This window comes from Phalaenopsis equestris, unplaced genomic scaffold (assembly GCF_001263595.1).
Source record: "Phalaenopsis equestris unplaced genomic scaffold, ASM126359v1 Scaffold000022, whole genome shotgun sequence".
Taxonomy (NCBI): domain Eukaryota; kingdom Viridiplantae; phylum Streptophyta; class Magnoliopsida; order Asparagales; family Orchidaceae; genus Phalaenopsis; species Phalaenopsis equestris.
Genome location: NW_018164464.1, coordinates 833,037 through 854,567, shown reverse-complemented (window position 1 = coordinate 854,567; position 21,531 = coordinate 833,037). Strand labels below are relative to the sequence as shown.

General features: G+C 31.8%; 2 protein-coding genes across 3 annotated transcripts in view; one reads left to right on the top strand and one right to left on the bottom strand.

Annotated features, from left to right (window-relative positions):
• The window catches only part of LOC110018425 (65-kDa microtubule-associated protein 3-like), a 75,804-nt gene that overhangs the window by 32,361 nt on the left and 21,912 nt on the right, over positions 1–21,531 (top strand). The gene's annotated exons all lie outside the window — the stretch shown is intronic.
• On the bottom strand, positions 1,738–20,131 carry LOC110018424 (methyltransferase-like protein 13). 2 transcript variants are annotated; one of them, XM_020715733.1, is made up of 16 exons: positions 19,670–20,131; positions 14,027–14,128; positions 13,600–13,666; positions 12,635–12,816; positions 11,948–12,208; positions 10,898–10,981; positions 10,758–10,805; positions 10,126–10,190; positions 6,910–6,958; positions 5,897–6,155; positions 4,467–4,588; positions 3,887–3,967; positions 3,751–3,825; positions 2,881–3,017; positions 2,644–2,794; positions 1,738–2,168 (listed from the first exon to the last, which is right to left on the bottom strand). In XM_020715733.1, the coding sequence occupies exons 1-16, from the start codon at positions 20,054–20,056 to the stop codon at positions 1,983–1,985; spliced, it is 2,256 nt and encodes a 751-aa protein (XP_020571392.1). In that variant the 5' UTR covers positions 20,057–20,131; the 3' UTR covers positions 1,738–1,982. The 2 variants fall into 2 exon arrangements, with proteins under 2 accessions (XP_020571392.1, XP_020571393.1); XM_020715734.1 differs by lacking the exon at positions 4,467–4,588 and adding an exon at positions 4,248–4,369.

The window sequence follows — 21,531 nt, the reverse complement described above, 5'->3', positions numbered from 1 at the left end:
TATTTGAATTTGATTTATACTTGATTTGTTTATAATAAGTGGGACTATTTAAATGAGCTAGATTTTCAAATAAAATTTATAATAAATGATTTTATAAACTTAAATAAGTAAGCAATTAAATAAATTATATAAACAAATGAATATAATAAATATATTGTCACAAGAAACTCTAATATAGAAAAAAAATATATTGAAAAAAAAAGCAAAAAAAAAAATTAAATGAACTAATAGTAGAAATTAACTTATAATGTGAAATCATTCATCAATTATATAAATAATTAAGAAAAATCAAAGACAATCAGATCAAAAATAATAAAAATGAATGAATAAAATTATGTTCACTTTCAGAATTTCATTATGTTAATTTAAAAAAAATTAATAATTAATAATAAAATAAATATATAATTAAGAATTAAATATTATTGATATAATAATATATTGCAATTTCTACAATTAAATAGTTAATCAATTTTTTTTTAATAATACATCATACATAATACGAGTTATGTTCAAACTTACTATCGAGAATTCAACAAGTTACTCGTTGAATAACAAACAAATTTGTTCGTGAACATAAATAAATAAGTTCGAATATTTTCATGTTCAGTTATTCAACATTCAAGTTTTCAAAATTGTTCTGGTTAATTTATTTACTAATTTGAACGAATATAATTGGGTCTTAATCGAGCTTGAATAAAGTGCATTAGTTCAAAAGGGGGACAAACTATACCACGAATAAGTGCACGTCTAATACTCTAAATTGTTATCTGGCTAGAAGGGGTGTTTATGTGAACAAGGATTTTCATGTCTATAAATTCAAGAGCATATTTACATACATATCACCCAGTTCCTGATTATTTACATATCAAATCATTTAATAAGATGAATGTTAAATTAGAGTTAAATTATCTAAAATTATTTGGTAATTATTTCAGGATCTAAGTTTATTAGTTGAAGTATGAGTTTAATATTACATATAAATGAAATAATTATCAAGTTTAGTTAATTTTAATTTAACTTATTTATTTTTAATTCAATTATTTAATAATTAAATATATATTGAATTAATTAAATAATAATAATAATATTTTTAAATTATTATGTTAAATGATATTTTAACATTCATTAAATAATAATTATTTTTGTAATAAAAAATAATAATAATAATTATTATTTTATAAAATTAATTAAATTTTATAGAATAATTTATTATTTATTTATTAATTATTAAATAGATTCATATAAAGTTATCTAATTATAATTAATTTGATAACATGTAAAAACTTAATAATTATTATCTATTAATGATTCATTACCAAATATATATATATACTCTTAAGATACATAGTAACAAGTTGTTAAATCTCTAAAAAATTGATTGGACACTCTTAAGATACATACTAACAACTAAACTTCAATCTTTACAAATATACCATCTTACCCATGCATGATAAGGCTCATTTCAATTTTTAAAGGTTAAAATGACGGCATTTCGTTATGTAATATGAAATACTTGGGTGGTCTAATGTAAAAAAACAAAGATTAGATGTTAAATTTGTAAATACATAGGAATTGGGTGGTACGTACGTAAATGCCCCATATATAAAATTAGTGAGATAGAGATAAAGATGAACAAGATCAGGGGGGGCATTTATACACTTTACCACTCAATTCTTACATTTTTACATATCTAACACCAAAACTTTACATTTTACATTCATCACATTAAAAGAAAAACAAATATACATACCACTTGGTTCCTATGTATTGACATATCTAACACCTAAACTTCAGTTTTTACATGTATACCATATTACATGGGCATCAAAATGTGTATTCCACTTTTTAAAAGCTAAAACAGTGACATTTTTGAAATAATTAGTTGATATAAATGTAAAAAAAGCAAAATTTTGCAGAGCTTAAACTAAAAGTATAGATTCATATACTGCTGCTGAAAATTTGTTTCAGCAAACACATAGATTCTACTTCAAATGCCTGATTGTCTTAGCCTGTGCCAGTAAGCTTGGCAGTGGAACCTTTAACAAATTCTGAAGCGGATCGACGGCATTACGAAGATCATTTTCGTGTAAGCATGTGCTCGTCGAAGAAGCGAAGAGAACCTCGTTCACATCTTCCTCGAGTTCCAATGAAAAGAGATGGTCAAAAGCCTGAGACGATGATCACGAGTTGAAATAGTTAGACAAGTTGTAGCTTAAAAGCTTGGTGATTTCATATTATGACGAAAAGTGCCGAGATGATCTCCTGTTTGTAGGGAGTCATTTTAGTCCAAAACTTTGAACGGAAATTGATATTTAGGGTTTTAAAAGTAAGTAGTCTTTAAATTTTATATTTTCTTTTTGTTTTTTTTAATAAATCTAGTTCATTACTAACCTTAATTGAATGTCATTAATATCATTACAATGGAATTACATTAAGGTTAGTAATGACTTAAAATTACTATATATATATATAAATTCCAAAAAAGACCCCAATTATTTACACCCTAAACATCAACTTTTGTTGCAAGACCTATTAAAAAAGTTGGGAGATCATTTTGACATTTTTCAAAAGTCTGGGACTAAAATGACTCGCTGCAAATAATTGGGGACCATTTTAACACTTTTTTCGTTCCGAGGCACTTACTGCTTTCAATCTAGAAATGACCATTTGCCTAATAACTGAGGATCTGGACACCAAATTAATCACAAATAGGCCTCCAGCAGAAAGGAAATCCTTCACTGAAGAAAGGAATGCTTCTTCCACAAAACCTGCTGGAGGACATGCTAACCCAGAACTGAAAATAAATAAAAAAATAAATAAAAAAATAAAAAAATCAAATAACGGCTATTTTTCAAAAAATATTGCAGTAACATAGATAACCTTAGATCAGATGAATCAGCATCAACAATGATGATTTTCATCATATCACCATTCTTTCCACCATTTGCAACAGAGCCCTTGATTTCTGAATTTATATTTGCGTTTTGAATAAACTTAATTCCATCACCAATATGCACCTGAAGGAAACAAATTACTAAAATTATGCAAACAACCCACATTTGTTCAAGTTTTTGGGAATTCCAAGCAGAAAAGCTTAGAAAACTAACAGAAGTAAGAACTGAAACACACACATGGAAACTTATGCAAATTAGATTATTTCAAATAAAATTGTTTGACAGACAAATGAGTTTCTCAAAATTGTGGAGATAGAAAAAAGGTTAAAGATGCATGAAGTATAATTCAGTCAATTTCAGCACATGTAAATGCAAGAATGTTTTTTTATTTGACATAGGAAAAAGACACCTAAATTTTACTCTTTACATACGCACACAAACCCTTAACATCACGTAAAAAAAGACCACCATTTTAAACTTTAAAAAGTGAAATACGCATATACATATATAGATAAGGTGACATGTGTAAAATTAAAATTTAAGAGTTAGATATGCAAATACATAAGAATTGAGTGGCATGTATGTCAATCTTTCATGTAAATGCAAGAATGTTTTTTTTATTTGACATAGGAAAAAGACAACTAAATTTTAATCTTTACATACGCACACAAACCCTTAATATCACGTAAAAAATACCACCATTTTAAACTTTAAAAAGTGAAATACGCATATACATATATAGATAAGGTGACATGTGTAAAATTAAAATCTAAGAGTTAGATATGCAAATACATAAGAATTGAGTGGTATGTATGTCAATCTTTTTTAAAAAAACAATTAGAACAAAGAAAATAACCTTCAATTGTGCATCCTCTTTAAAGCCGAAGTAATTCTTCGCGAGTTCCAAGACAACAGGATCCAACTCAACAACCTGCGTAAGAGATGAGAGATGAAACTCCGAAAAGCAGGCTGAAATATTATTAAAGACTAACCTCAATGTCTAAAATTGGAAGGCAAATGTGAAGAAAAGTTGGAAAAAGGCCAGCACCAAGACCAACTACAATCACTTTGACCTGCGAGCATTATATAATTTTATCAATCATCAATCAAGTGTTTAAATCTAGAAATAACATACATTCCACTCAAATCCTATGCATTTACATATCTAATACCGAAACTTTAATTACCCCCATTTTAACTTTTAAAAAGTGAAATGCAACTTCTCATAGATGGGTAAGGTGGTATGGTATGTTTGTAAAAATTATATTTTAGGTGTAAAATAAGTAAATTCATAGAAATTGAGTGGTATGTATGTAAATCTTACTATTTATCGGCTCCAATGTAGTGAATTACCCTTTCTTGCAATAAGACTGCATTTTGCAATTCAGAGGAAACCAGAGAAAAGCCAGAAATGATTCCGCTGTGGTAAGAGCTAGCCAGAGAGCTATGGTCAATCTCCATATTGCATTTCGCTCCTAATTTTGCAAAGGTGAGTTTTTTAAAAAACTATAAGAAGAGTGAGACTTTTTTAAAGGTATGAAATTCAATGTAAAGTTAATTATAGTGAATTACCCTTTCTTGCAATAAGACTGCATTTTGCAATTCAGAGGAAACCAGAGAAAAGCCAGAAATGATTCCGCTGTGGTAAGAGCTAGCCAGAGAGCTATTGTCAATCTCCATATTGCATTTCGCTCCTAATTTTGCAAAGGTGAGTTTTTTAAAGGTATGAAATTCAATGTAAAATTAATTATTTTTTTTCCAAATTAATTACATTTATCTATCTTAATGATCAAATCCAAACTAACTAAAGTTACATTTTAGATATCTCTGTTCTATTGTTCAAAGTGATGGTGATATAGATGGGGATGTTATTAGTAAATTCAAGTTGGATAGTTGCATTGGAGGAATTCATCAACCTTTATATTGCCTAATTCTAATGTGCCGCACAAAGAACAGTACAAAATGATATTCTATTCTAATTTTCACATTCATGCTAATGTTTTGCAGCTATGCCCAAATAACTTGGAAATTTATGCCCCTCAGAAGAGAGCACAACGGTACGAAAACATTTTCATTACACACTGTAGATTGTCCTAGTTTCCTCAAATCCTTTCTGCGAGACCTTCAAGGTTCAAGGCAAATATTTCTTGGATTACTTGCTACAGAAAATGATTCATATGATCTGTAAATCTCATGTCATAATTCATGATGCTGAACTAGTAGCATCATAAATGCACCAAAAACAAGGAGAATCATCACGCAAAGTTGTCAATTTTTTGTTTTTCAGTTTTGTTCTCAAAAAATGCTACAAGGCTGTAATATCTCAAAAAATAAAAAATTTACTGATGGTGGCACAATAGATGGTTTGGTCATATTAAACGTCGACCATTAGATGATCCGATTAGGAGAGTAGATGTTTTAAATTCGACTTGTGTTAAGAAAGGCAGAGGTAGACCTAGGAAGACTTGGGCTTATTGTATTAAAAATGATCTTAATTTACTAGAACTAAATGAAAATATGACACTAAATAGGACGCAATGGAGAAAAAGGATTCATGTAGCCGACCCCACGTAGTGGGATTAAGGCTTTGTTGTTGTTGTTGTTGTTGTGGTGGCACAATAAGAAATACAGTGTCAGCAATCTTCCACATTGCAGGATAAATATATTAACCTTTTGGGGAATTTACATACATAACACCCAATATCTATGTATTTTCATATCTCCACCTAAACTTTGCTTTTCACAGTTTTACCACCCTAATCTTTCATATCCACATTAAAAATATCACCAATTTAACTTCTAAAAAGTGAATTACACTTTTTTTAGGCATATATGTAAGGTGGTATGCATGTAAAGATTGAAGTTTCGGTGTTAGATGAGTAAATAGATATGAATTGAGTGGTATGTATGTAAATCTTCCTAACTTTTATAGACAAAATGTATAAACGAACTAGAAAGAAATTAAATGTAAACTGATATGAAGATGCGAGGCTTTATAATACCGTCAGATGATACAGAAGAACCGTTTCTTTTACGGCCACCCTTTTTCTTGGATTTTGAAGACAAATTTGTCTGTCTTCTGTATGCTTCTACAGAAGGAATTAGCAGGGCTTCTGATTGAACCAATCCCGAGCTTCTCTCAAAAACTAGGCGACGAAAAATCTTATTTTCTGGAGGGATTTGATCGGAATTGTTGCCTTCAGCAACATTTTCATAAATTACATCTTCAACAATCATTGGCCCTGTTGTCTGAGATGTAGCCTACATGACAAAATGAAAGTACAAATGCTAAAAATATGAGATTTGCGTCGCACATTATTTGATAGAATAAAGCAAATATCACCATTGTCTAACAAACAATTGGTAAACATATAATAAAATGATGGGGTATTTACATACATGCCACCTAAATTCCCATGTATTTACATATATAGCACCCAAATCTTTCATAACACATCAAAAATACCATTATTCATGTAAAGAGCGAGTGTTGAGTATTTTTGTTTTTTTTAATGTTGTATAACACATCAAAAATACCATTATTCATGTAAAGAGTGAGTGTTGAGTATTTTTTTTTTAATGTTGCTTGATATGATTTATGTGCTGTTAAACGTTACATAAAAAAGTACTCAACACTCACCCCGGAGTATTAAACTTAGTTGTGCGACATTACAAATTTCAGTATTTCGGATTGAGAAACCAACTAAGTTGATCTGAATTGAAAATTGTTTGGAGCAAATAATGATATAAATAGCAATGCACATGACAGAAAATAACAGACAAACCGAAATGACATAGTGGAAACAACCAACAACAGAAAAAACCTACATAAAATCATGTACAAGTTGATCTGAATTGAAAATTGTTTGGAGCAAATAGTGATATAAATAGCAATGCACAGTACAGAAAATAACAGAAACCGAAATGACATAGTGGAAACAACCAACGAAAAAAAACCTACATAAAATCATGTATAAGTGGAGAAATTTCATAAGCATAACAGAGAAAGATAAACCTGGTAGACAATCTTCCTTTGCTTAACACCATCATTTGCCATCATAAACCTATTGTTTTATAATAAACGTAAGCAAATGAACATTTTGAAAACTAATAAAAGGTTGAAGCTGCAATAAGCACAACTAGAATGAAAATAAATATGCTATGTAGGCAATATCAACTGGGTGATGTGGGTGAAACAAAGCTCCAATACACAACTCAACTGAAGTAATATTTAGGGGCATTTAAATACAAACCTCCCAGTTCCCATGTATTTACATATCTAACACCTGAACTTTTGCTTTTTACATTTATATCACCCAAATCTTTCATATCATATGAAGAATACCACCATTTTAATTTTTAAAAGTGAAATACACCTTTTTCATGTATAAGTAAGGTGGCATGTATGTAAAAATTGAAGTTTGAGTGCAACATATATAAATACATAAGAATTGAAATGTGCATAATTTGAAGTTGTACCACATAAATGCTTCAAGTAAACCAATTTATATTGATATGGATGAAACATGCTGAAAGAGGTGTCAGATGGCAGCAGACACAACAATGAAAGAATTGTTATGAAGCAGTTCCAACATAAGGGAGTAAACTACACAGATTTTTCTCCGATACTGAAGATTATAACCGTCAAAGTTGTGATGAATCTAGTAGCAGAGGAAGATCTAGGTCTGGAGTTGATATAAATGAGGAATAATAAATGGTGCATCATAGAGTTACAGGGTTCTAGGAAAAAAAAGGAATGGTCTGAAGGTTAAAAAAGAGTCTCTATGACTTGAAGCAGGCCCTGAGACAGTCGTACAGAAGGTTTTGACAGGTTTATGTCAGACAGTGGGTACAATAAGTGTTAGGCAGATCATTGTTGTATCATCAAACACTTCAGCAATAATTATATTCTGCTCATTTCGTATGTGAATGACATGCTGATTGCAGAGGCAAATATGAAGAAAATCAGAGACTTAAAAAAGTAGTTATTAAATGAGTTTGAGATGAAGGATTTATGTCTAACCAGAAAATACACAGGATGCAAATTAATAGGGATTGGAGTACAGGTACACTAAAATTGTTTTACGCAGAGTATATTGAGAATATCCCACAAAGATTCAATATGAGTGAGGTAAAGCCAATTTGCACCCCCTTGGATAGCACTTAAAGCTATTTAAAGAATTATCGGTTAAGTATGAAGCAGAGCAAGAATAGATAGGAAGAACATTGTATGCTTCAATAGTTCGAAGTTTAGTATTAGATATGATTTATACTATACTAGATATTGCATATGCAGCGAGAGTAGTCAGCAGACATATGAGTGATTCAGGAAAGCATCACAGGGAGGCGATGAAGTGAATTCTTAGGTGTTTGAGGATAATAGCCAATAGAGCACTTTATCATCGAACTGTGGGAATCAATCTGTAAAGTTTTGAAGATTCAAATCTGGAATGAGATTTGGATGTTGGAAAGATTACAACATGGTATATCTTCATTTAGAGGAACACAACGATGAGTTTGATTTTCACGCTGCAGAAGATTATTGCACTTTCAATTACGGGGACCAAATATAATGTTATCACTGAAGCTAGTAAGGATATGATTTGACTACAAGATTTTATGGCAAATTGGGCAAGCAGAGAATTGAAAACTTCATAGTGGTTGTATGAGTACAATTCAGTTTACCAAGAACGTTGCTTTCATGTCATGACAAAGCACATTCAACTAACGTATTGTTTTATATGCTATCTCCTACAAGATGAGCAATTGTTCTTGGAGAAGATACATGCAACTCAAGACCCTGCGAATATTTTGACAAAGGTGGTGATTATCGAGAAGTTGAAGTTATACTTGGTTTCAGATGAAGTCCATAAATGTTGAGACCAGGAGCAAGCCACACCATGGCACGTGACTATGAAGATGATACATATGGAGTTGCATGTTTGGAGGACAAGTGTTGGGTGCTATACGTCTCAAAGTGAGAGATTGTTGGATTAGTGGAGCCTGAAAATTCCCACAATCGCTGCAGGCAGCACCGAAGGAAAGAAATAGTTTCAGCGATGGCATAGCCACATCTAACTAGCATAGCTATGTCGGACAACATGACTACGACGCAATCAAGCGTAGCTATGCTGGTTGGACGCTCGACACAATTCTTTCTTCCCGAGTAAGCAAAATAATTACGTTGTTTCACGATGTGGCCACGCCACCGAAAGGTTTGTTCTCTTTAGCTCTTAAGTTCGTGATTAAAGCGACGAAGAATATAATTCTCGCATGCATTACTCTAGATAGGTCTCTCATGAAGCAAAGAATAGTCCAAGATTTTGGTGTGCAACTTCTCTCGTGAGATCGAGAGGAAGGGTTTGGAGCAACGCACTATAAATTCTATTGATTTTTAGAGAAATCTAAGTGAATAGTTCTATACATTTTTAGATCTTCATAGTGAAAATTTTCTGGTGATATGACTGATTTTTTCCTGTTATCGGGTTTTTTCACGTTAAATCTTGGTGTGTTTTTTCTGAAATTATTTTGTTGTGCTTTTGTTTGATTTTTTGTTCCGAATTTTTCGAATCGGTGTGATCGTAATTTGATGTGTGGTTTTGATTTTTAATTGATCGGAGCATTAGAAGTATATAATATTCCATACCAACACACAATTCTTACGTATTTACATATATAACATCCAAGGTTTGATATTTACACTTATAACATCTCAGTGTCATAAACCTATGCATTAAAAAGTGCATTTCATTTTTAAAAAGATAGTGAATATGGTACATGTGATGTTAAATAATTGAGTGGTAAGCATGTAAATATAATTGTTAGGTGTTAGATATGTAAATACATAATAATTACATGGTATGTATGCATGACCCTTTACTTTAATAAACAAAAAAAACTATTATAGAATATAATTAAGTACGCCATGCATGAGTTTTACGAATGTATGTGTCCATGCAAGCGACAACGCTTTTGATGAAATGGGAGGGTATCGCATTTAAGCACTAGTTGTGAAAATGCCTTGAGAGTATATGGAGTCGAACTCAAATGGAAACGAATGTGATGACTCCTGAAAAAAAATTATTGCAGTTTTAACCTCAGTTATCAACCAGATAAACATGCAACTTCCCTCACTTCTAACCTCATAACATGCAGCCAAGCAAGCCTCTATATCAAATGTAAAACGGAACAAGAACTTAGTTGACCAAAATTAAAGCAATAAGAAACATACGGTATTTGATAATTGCCATAATCCTCCGCAGGAGCCAAGCTTTTAATAAGTGGAGACAGGTCTTTCTGAAACACAAGAAAAGTTGAACACGATAAACAGACAAAACGACAGGGTCCGTGGTGCATAGAAGCTCATAGAGAGAAGTGTCAAAATGATCCCCTGACTCTTTGCATGGCAACATGTTAGTCCCAGATTCTATAAAAATAATAATTTATTCATCAAATATTTCTAATATGGGCTAAAAGTGTTCCCATAGATGACTGTTTAGCCTCCACCAAAAGAGTATGGGGACTAATTTGACATGTTTATAGACTTTATGTTTAAAATGACCCAATGCAAATTATCAAAATGGTATTCAAATGATTCCATGGCTCTTTGCATGGGTCATTTTAGTCCCAGAATCTATAAAAATGTCAATTTAAGACTTTTGGCCCCCAATAAAAGAGCATTTTAGTCCCAGAGTCTATAAAAATGTCAATTTAGGACTTTTGGCCCCCAATAAAAGAGTCTGAGGACTAATTTGACATTTTTATAGACTTGGGATTAAATGAGTCCCGCGGAAAATAGTCAGCGGACCATTCTGACACTTTACTCAAAGCTCATATAACCATATTAGAACAAGCAAAAATCACCTGTATAGCCTCCATTGTGGCATGGCAGTGACTAATGTCAAGGAAAACCTACTTAAATTAACAATTGTCAGAAACAGTTCATAACATGAAAAACTAAAATAGTATGTTAGAAATTACTTGCTCAACCTTAAAAGATGTACCATAATGAGGCGAGCTGCTTTCGAACTCTCCACTATTTGCCATTGTCCTTCCTCCGAAGAAAACAGCCACTCACAAGCACGAATCTGTAATACAAAACTAAACTTTGTAAATTCAAAATTAAGTAATGCAATTGTAAGAATTAAACATGCCAATCAGCTTAAATTAGTTCTCATCTTTAAGAATCAAGAGAACCATTATTTTACTTCACGATCAAAGATTCAAAATCAGCTCAACAAAACTAGAGTGCTGATCATAAAAGGTAACATAAGAAAAAAGTAGGAAGAGCATAAACAACTATTACTAGTAGAATTATATTTCTTCTTTTCAGAAAGCCAGAAGCAAGAACTTACTAGTTAAAACAAATTAAATATTGCAAATATTAAACTAAAGTGAAATTTTCATCCGTAGAAAACAACTCTTTATGTGTTTACATACCTCACAACTAAACTTTGATAATTACATACATACCACTTTGCTGCGTTAAATCTATGCTTGAAAAGGTGTATTTCACTTTTTAGAAGTGATAATAGTGTTATTTTTTATGTGATATTAAAGAAGGGTATCACGTCACATGTGTATAAATATGAAAGTTTAGGTGTCAGATATGTAAATACATAAGAATTGCGTGCTATGTATGTAAATGCCCCTCAACTAAAATGGATGAAATTCTTGTAAGTAGTTATGATACTCGAATTTTTTAATAAATTACAAGGATATAGCATTTCTAGTTCATTTGAATCGTCACATCCACAGGAAAATTATATTGAACTTCTGTATGCCTTGATGTTGTTGAATTTCATTTTTCCCAAATAATATTAGTGAAGCTATCACTATGTTAAAAAATCCTAAAAATATAAGTATTGTAAATAAGAAACAGAAAAAAATAATAATAATTCATTGCATCTAATTCAATTTCAGAAGCAAATAAAAAAAAAAAGACTCCAAACCTCTTTTTAAAACCTCATAATCTTTTGGAATTGAAAGAAAAGGACGTGGAAGAATAGAACATAATGATATAAAATGCAAAATAGAAAAGATAAATACATTACCTTTGGAACAATAAAAACAGCACAATTGTATAAGAATGGGCTAACTGTCTGCTTAGCATCTAAAAGTACAGTCTTGTAGCTATAAAGGGAGTCTCCCTCTCCACCAAGAATAAGCTGAAATCTGCGCCCTGCTTGAATCTCCTGCAGATTCCCCTTTGCTCCCAAGCTTAAATCTCTCAAAGAATATAAAAGATCGTTGCTCGACAAGTATTCTTTGCGAATTTGATTCTCAATTTTAATTACATCGACCAAAGCTTGAGTCTGAAAATAAAAAAAAAAATTATGAATCGGGACATTAATCAACTCTGTTTCAATGAGTCAACCTGTAAATGTCCTAAAGATGGAGACATACCCTACAATCAACTCTGTTTCAATGAGTCAACCTGTAAATGTCATAAGGATGGAGCACCTGCATACATACCCTACCACACAATTCTTATGAGTTTGCATGCCTAACAACAAAACTTTCACTTTTACATTTCTAACACTACAATCTTTCTTATCACATCAAAAACACCACTATCATTAACTTTTTAAAAGTAGAATACACCTTTTGAAGTTATGGTAGAGTGGAATCAATGTTAATCTCAAAGTTTAGGAGTTAGATATGTAAATACATAAGAATTGTGTGGCATGTATGCAAAACTTCCAATCAAAAAGACGAATGACTTGGCTAAATTCCTGAACCTGTTTTGTATGGCAGGCCACAATTGACTGATCGAATGATGATCCAATCAGGTTCACCGCACCCAATTGATCTTTCAGAAAAACGACCATGAAAGTGTGGAAGGTGGTTTTGTTACCAGGTTTATTAGGTAAAGCATGGATTGTTGTTTTCCATCCAAATCTAAACAATTTGAAAAGCAACCCTACATAGAAAAATAAATCATGTCTAAATGTTACAATAAGCTATATTTAGAAATGAAAATTATTAAACACAAAATCAAGGTAAAATAACTTTCATATGAATTTAGACAGTATTATCTACAAAATAAAATTTGCACGCATGAATGTGGACCTCGGAGCATGCATATAGCTCATGCAATATCTCAAAAAACTAGAGGCATTTGTGCATACAAACAAATGGATAAGTTGGTTAGAGGCAAAAGCAGTTGCAGAGTTATTCATTAAATATACAATTTCTAATAAGCGAGACAATCAATGAGGTTGCCTATTTGACATCTTACATAAATACCACTCAGTTCCTATGTATTTACATATCTAACATCCAAACTTCAATCTTTACACACATACCACCTTACCTATGCATGAAAAGGTAAATTTCACTTTTTAAAAGTTAAAATGGTGGCATTTCTGAAGTGATTTGGGTGTTAGATATGTAAATATTTCAAAGATTTGGGTGGTACAAATGTAAAAGGTGACGTCTAGGTGTTAGATATGTAAATACATGGGATTTGGGTGGTAGTTCCCAAAACGTAAAAACCGTCTATCAAGAATGTCTAAAGTTTATTTCAAGGAGCACAATGGTAAATAATTATTCCATCCACAAAAAGAAAAAAAAAACGATAATACTGAGAGATTAGCAATGTAATTACCACTTTTTAAGCAAATTAGACAGGAGGAAAGAATTGCATGAATATAAAGTTATCCAAACATCAGTATTATGTCACTAATATGAAGTAGAAGCCCACCTAGGACATGAGATTCTGCAAGGGTGATGCAAAGATATTTCCCTCCTGACTTTACAACCCTCTTCACCTGGCCATTCAATTGTTTTCTGTTTAGATCAAGATTGTACAGATGGATACATTTGTAACTAATAAAATAAGTTTTTGGAAAAAAAAAATAATAATAAAGGTGTCTGTCGGTCAACTTTTTCGATTTCGAGCGTTTACAAACATAGCACACAATTCTTATGTATTTACATATGTCACACCTAAAATTTAATATCACATCAAAATTAGCACTATTACCATTTTTAAAAATAAAATGCAGATTTCCATGCATAGGTTTAAAGCATCAAAGTGCTATATAAATATATATATGAAAGTTTAGAAGTGAGAAATGTAAATACATAAGAATTGTGTGCTAGGTGTGTAAATTTCCCATCAAAGATACCTCTTTAAGATATTTGCTTCCAAGCTCTGAACCAACTTCTGGTTCCATCAATGCATCCAATCCCCCTTTATCAAGAACAGCATCAAAGCTCTCATCTGCAAACTGATATTGAAATAGAGGCTAATAAACGAATAATTAAAATTCAAAGGAAATTTGGCCACATTCCCCGCTAAGTTTTGGGAAAATGGTCTATCAGCATCTTAGACAATTACCACAAATCTATCTTTTAAAAGTTGATCATCTCATGATCCGGTTAGGAGAGTAGATGTTTTTGATAAAATTAATGTTAAAAAGGTAAAGGTAGACCTAGAAAAACTCTGGCATATTGTATAAAAAATTATCTTAATTTATTAAAATTAAATAAAATTATGACACTACATAGGACGCAATGGAGAAAAAGGATTCATGTAGCCGACCCACTTAGTGGGATAAAGGCTTGTTATTGTTGCTGTTGTCGTCGTCTATGTCCTTAGTGGGATAAAGGCTTGTTATTGTTGTTGTTGTCGTCGTCTATGCATACTTGTTAATATCCATGAATTAATCAAAAAAGTGGTCCCATATATTGAGCCCAAATCTTGACCTGATGTATTTTAGAAGTCTTCGTAAACATGAATAGAATTGTGAGGCGCAGGCACATGATACTCTATAAAGCGCAAGTTTTGGACTTATTGAAATTCCATTGACTCTGGTGGAATCACAAATTTTGGCAACTTTGAGCAATATGTTATAGGATTTTTTGAAACAAAACATTGTAAAAAATGTGCAGAAGGGACTCCACTCCAACCAATATTACAGTATTAACCCTGGTTTCAAGCACAAATGTTGCAAAACATATTTTCAGGACCAACAGGCCCCTTTTCTATCGCATCAAGATCTAGATTTTAACCCTATTAGCATCGGCTGGATTTAATCAGCTCGCTAAGAGGTTAAATTAATCTACAACTGGATGAGATAAAACAATAATGTTTTCCTTAAAAAGCGATTAAATAAAATTCAATGAAAGGATTATTTGTTTGTAAGAGATAAATCAACCAATAATATAAAGTGTGAACTCATGCGACTGCTTCCAATAGTTTTCTCCTGATAGGGAATGGAGCCTTGGGAAATGCTAAAGGAATGACTAACGGCAAATGCTTTATCTGAGCAATTAAAAGCAAAAGGACTGACTAACGGCAAATGCTTTATCATTGCCTATCATTAACAATCTGCTAACAAGTTTCTTCTTATTCTCTTATTTATCGTGCTTTGAATCTATCTTTTGGATGGAGGCTTCTTTCCCCCAAGGATGTATATTTTTTTAACCGTGTTTTATTAATGATTCTTCAACATAGATTTTTGAGTTGTACCTTAGATTTTATTGATAAGTTAAATTTTGAAGCATTTACAAACATATCACCCAATTCTTATGTATTTACATTTCAATTTTGCATTTTACATTTATGCCGCCCAAATCTTTCATATAACTTAAAAAATATTAACATTTTAACAATTAAAAAGTAGAATATACATTTTCATACACAAGAAAGGTGGCATATATGTAACAATTGAAGTTTACTTGTTAGATATGTGAATACATAAAAAATGAGTGGTATGTATGTAGATCTTACCTAGCATAACAAGCCCAAAAAGCTCGAAACAATTTCGTTAAGGGTTACATTAAAAATAGTCAAAGGGATATTTTTTTTTTTAAATCAACTGGAAATTTAACAAAATAACAAGATAATTTATGACTTGCAAAATCAATAGTTCTAATGACTACCATCTCTTATTCAAATGATTTACAACCTATATAGAAAAATTAAATGATGCATAAATATAAGACATTTGGTATGAGCACCCTATTAATCTACAAACCCTTTTCTATAGAATAAATAAAACTCAGAATAAAAAACAACAAGCCCATGAAAACCATTGAGTTGTTTGTCTTTAAACAATAGCAAAATTTACAAATCTAACTTCTTGTTTTAACAATTCAAGCAATTAGATGAATGTATGACAATTTTCAACTACAAAAATATCTTAGAAATGTAGCAATTTATATGGAGTAGATATTGGTTTTTTAAAAAAAGGCATACAGTAACAGCACTGGATAATTGGATGAAAATGACAATAATAACAAGATTTACATGCGCATTAAAATATCAAGTAAACTTAATAGATAAATTTTATTTAGACAACTTATACCATATAAGTCCAAATGTTGGGCAATAAATAATTGATAGACAAGCTGAGTGAAGAAGTACCGAAAAACTAAGAAGGATAGGTTAATGATTTAAAGAGTGTGGAAGTAGAACTTATTGAATATACAATAAGAAGAAAAACCTTGGATGGTTGAGAAACTACAAAGTACAATAATCACCAATAAAATAGGCCAAGACAGATAGCATGGAAGGAGATTGGAAATGAGAAGGCGTAAAATAATAATAACATGGCTAGAAGTTGTGCAAAATAAACTCATCGTCCCAAGCAATACAGAAAGTGATGAATGAAAAATAAGGATTCATAAAGTTAACCCCAATTTGTTGGGATAAGACTAATAATAACGGAAGTGAAGATTAAAAATTAAGCATGAATAACCTCTAAATTAAATTATTTTGGTACACTAGTTTTAATAACAACTAGTTCCTCTAATATGCTCTAAAGATCGGACCTTCATTTTAAGCCAATAAAATTACAAGATTTCTAATATACCTTCCTTAAAAAAATTGTAGCAAAATTGTTTTATGAAAGCCTTCTATATGCATATTTATGAGGCATGCATTTAATTCACCCAAGCCGTACATAAGCCCAACCACCTAGTGCAAATCCTAAACTACTGCCGAGTTAAAAAATAAAATAAAACCTACAGAGAAGAGAAGAGGAAATATTAAATATTTATTGTAATAAATAATGATTAAAGATCCATCAAGATTATGGTCTCAACAATTTCTATTTTTTGAGAAGGTCAACATGTCAAAGCAAAATAATTAGCCATAATATTCACATATACATCTAATTAAAGGTTTTCTAGAGCAAGATTAAAAAAAATTCAACACCATCATGAATTTAAACAACATTTCCTTTGATGGTATGAATCATGTGGCCAAAGTTCTTCATGTAGCATAATATTTGGATTTTAAATGCAAATTTTCTGGTATTAAAATAGCAACTGTATCATGAATCAAGATTTCTTAACTATTTAAGCATTATAACCCAATTAATATTCAAAACTCGTTGTAAAAATCTTCAAAACAATAAGAATTTCTTCCTTCAAGATTGGCACTGCTTCCATCCAAGCCAAAGCAAGCATGGGAAACTTTCTTGTAATTGCCAACAGATGTACACACATTTCAACTACTATTGGACAAAATTTCTAAAGCTACAAATAAGCTTGTTGGTTGGCAAACTAGCAATTAGTTAACAATATCATAAGTCAATATTATTAGCTATTTAAGCATTTTAAACCAATTAAGCTTCAAAAATGGTTATTGCGATCTTTGAACTAATTAGAAATGTTTCAATTTGGATTGTTTCCACCAAAACCAATCCAAGCAAGGAGTGCATTGTAGCTTTTATGTAATTATCGAAAGATGTACACATGAAATATGTACACTTGTTTTGATTGCTAGTGGCCATTTTTTCAAATAACACGACTAAATTCAATGTTGGGCAAACTAGTGATTATTGAAAAAACGAATTAGGTAACTTTAAATTATGATGATATTAATCATATGATTTAAATTCCATTAGTTGCAATAACCTCTTTTGATAATTTTCTCCATCTTCCAACAATATTTTTTTATCAACTTGGTAAAATATCATGCTATTAGTATCTGTGATTAACAATCTGTTAATACTGAAGTTAACTGTTTCCAATGGAAAATATAATAAAACATGGTTACTTTGTTTTCTCAGACACTAAGAGTAAGTATTTAAGAGGAGCGAAGTAACTCTTGCAGCATCACAAAAAAAAAGTGTTTTTTTTTTCAAATTCCAGTTCTACTGCTTCCTTTTTACAGCAACCATTCATCAACCTCAACCTTCTTTCATCCTATTTAAACGTTACCTGGGTTCCAAGTTCCCTATAGAGGAAAGCCCTTATAGTTAATTACAATAGGAGTTTTATAAATAGTCATTTGAGAAAACTCTCGATAATGATCAATGGTTCTAGTTAATTACATATAAGGAGTTTTATAAGCCCTTATAGTTAATTACATCCCAAATGATGGGAGTCATTTGAGAAAACTCTCGATAATGATCAATGGTTCTAGTTAATTACATATAAGGAGTTTTATAAGCCCTTATAGTTAATTACATCCCAAATGATGGGAGTCATTTGAGAAAACTCTCGATAATGATCAATGGTTCTAGTTAATTACATATAAGGAGTTTTATAAGCCCTTATAGTTAATTACATCCCAAATGATGGGAGTCATTTGAGAAAACTCTCGATAATGATCAATGGTTCTAGTTAATTACATATAAGGAGTTTTATAAGCCCTTATAGTTAATTACATCCCAAATGATGGGAGTCATTTGAGAAAACTCTCGATAATGATCAATGGTTCTAGTTAATTACATATAAGGAGTTTTATAAGCCCTTATAGTTAATTACATCCCAAATGATGGGAGTCATTTGAGAAAACTCTCGATAATGATCAATGGTTCTAGTTAATTACATATAAGGAGTTTTATTAAGGAAGAGATGATGCTGAAGAAGATCTTGCTGCTCGCTCCAAGCTCCTCGTCCTGCTGCCCACAAAGTTGGTTCCAAGCTCCTGTCGTCGCGATGGCTCCAGGGTTTAAGTGTTTGAAAATTATAATTTATGTTTCACAGTTTTGGTTTTGCATAACTAGCAATTAGTTAACAATATCATAAGTCAATATTATTAGCTATTTAAGCATTTTAAACCAATTAAGCTTCAAAAATGGTTATTGCGATCTTTGAACCAATTAGAAATGTTTCATTTTAGATTGTTTCCACCAAAATCAATCCAAGCAAGGAGTGCATTGTAGCTTTTATGTAATTATCAAAATATGTACACTTGTTTTGATTGCTAGTGGCCATTTTTTCAAATAACACGACTAAATTCAATGTTGGGCAAACTAGTGATTATTGAAAAAACGAATTAGGTAACTTTAAATTATGATGATATTAATCATATGATTTAAATTCCATTAGTTGCAATAACCTCTTTTGATAATTTTCTCCATCTTCCAACAATATTTTTTTATCAACTTGGTAAAATATCATGCTATTAGTATCTGTGATTAACAATCTGTTAATACTGAAGTTAACTGTTTCCAATGGAAAATATAATAAAACATGGTTACTTTGTTTTCTCAGACACTAAGAGTAAGTATTTAAGAGGAGCGAAGTAACTCTTGCAGCATCACAAAAAAAAAGTGTTTTTTTTTTCAAATTCCAGTTCTACTGCTTCCTTTTTACAGCAACCATTCATCAACCTCAACCTTCTTTCATCCTATTTAAACGGAAATCCAATTCCCAACATCAATTAAAACTCAAAATCAATTCTTAGCCATTAACAGCCAATCATAAAGATAACGATTGCCTTATAATTTCTCCAACTCCATGAACACTTCCAATTCACCAAACAAACCAAAGCTAAACAACCAGAGAAGAAGACGACTTGGTAATCTTACCTGCATATCCGTCATGTCCATAACCCGCCATCTCATCTCTGGGCGACAGCGAATGTTGCGGTGCAGCATGTCGGACACCGCGATCTTAGAGAAGTCAATATTGGTAATTTGTTGGAATCCGGCGTCGTACAGGTGCTCGGAAACGCGGGAATTGCCGCATCCAGGGATGAGGATCCGAGGCAGCCCCGCGGTAGCTTCGGAAGAGGTGGTGGAAGATGGAATGGATGAAAGTTGGGAAAGTAGCGTGTCGCGAAGAGACGGCCATTCGGCGTACCACTCGAACGAATCTCCAGCGCCCCTCAGAGTAAAGAACTTGTCCCAGTTCTCCTTGCTCGTGAAATCCCCTAGGGTTTCCAGAAGGTCCACCGGAGCCTCTCCGCTCTTCATCGCTCGTGTTGAGTTGTGTCGGGGAGGGGGAATGCAGAGGCGGTCGTGTTCCTCGCGCTGAATCAGCAGCCAATATTTTCTCCTCAAAATGTGAGAAAAAATTTAATCTTCTAGCATTGGTCTCATATTGAGATTTTATTAAAGTTAGAGATGCATCTACTGTTCGTTCTCGGCTGTCGATCAGAGCAAAATTGTATTTCGTTGGGCCTCATTTAAAAAAAAACAAACAAAAAAACTCTAATCGACGGTCGAGTGCGCATGCATCTCTGCATGTGTTGTCCTTATGGAATAATTTCTCTGTTTAGAGATCTATTTATTTGCTGACTTTGAGAAGTTATTTTTTTCAACCTGACTTATTAGAATGTAGTTGCAATCAAATTTTAAAAAAATTACAGTCACCCAATCAGGACGGAATCTCACGACATCTCATTTGAATCTTTGTCCATATGTGTCATATTCGCGCACCTAATAATTTTTCATTAAAATGGCCCATCTTCATAAATAGCTATTAGCTATTGTTCAGCTCTGAGCTCATGTTCACCTAGTTCATGAAGCTAGCTGAAGATGCGCAATTTCTTTTAGCTCTAAATGAATAAGTTGAACAAAAATAAAAATTTATTCCATCTTGTTTGGGTTAAATTGGCTCAAAATGTTTAAATAATTATATTTACTTGTCTATTTATTTATTTATATTTGACAAATTTTAATTTGATTAAACTATTCATAAAATAAAATTTATAAATAAAAATTAATTAGCAATTATATCATTTAAAAAATATTAAATTCTATGTAATTTAATGTTTTAGTTTCAGCCATTGGATCATCTCTCAATTCTCATCCATTGGGTCTGAATTCCCCAAATAAATTGAAATCCTTACCGTTCATGATGCATCAATGCAGGGAAGATGGGTCACTGCCTTCATAATAATTTTTATTTTACCCTTCATATCATTGTAAGAATATTATAACTATTTAGATTTAAAATAATTCTTAAAATAATATCAGTAATTGCTTGTGGAATAATACAAAACTTACATGGATGCATTTATCTAAGTTATAATATGTTGGGTCATAGCTAATATAATATCTTTCTCGTATGTTATAGCTATTAGGTTTAGGGGTGCAGCAAGCCATGCCAAGCTCGAGATTGGTTCGTTTGGTAAACTGTGAACTCAAGTCGAGCATGAATAGCGAGCTCGAACTCGACTCGTGCTGGCAGTAGCCATTAGCCAGCTTGTGAACTCGTACAAAAAAGTGAGTTTTTACATGAGCTCGTTGGAGGAGGTATTGGTGGTCAGAGAAGGCATTAGAAGCTCACCGGATAATGCATCAAAATGACTAGTGATATGCTAATCGAGCTAGCTTGTGAGCCAACAAGCCGAGCACTTTGGCAAGAAGAGACATCAAAGCATCAGAGCACTTTGGCACGATGAGACCTATGCCATTAATGTGTGCAAATGAAACTATTAACTATC

Excerpts from the sequence above, each read along its gene's own strand:
- LOC110018424 (XM_020715733.1), bottom strand. The coding sequence starts at position 20,056 with ATGAAGAGCGGAGAGGCTCCGGTGGACCTTCTGGAAACCCTAGGGGAT. Across the intron at positions 13,667-14,026 it reads GAAGCAAATATCTTAAAGAG|GTGAAGAGGGTTGTAAAGTC; the intron begins GTATCTTTGATG and ends TTGAATGGCCAG. Across the intron at positions 12,209-12,634 it reads TGGCCTGCCATACAAAACAG|ACTCAAGCTTTGGTCGATGT; the intron begins GTTCAGGAATTT and ends TTTTATTTTCAG.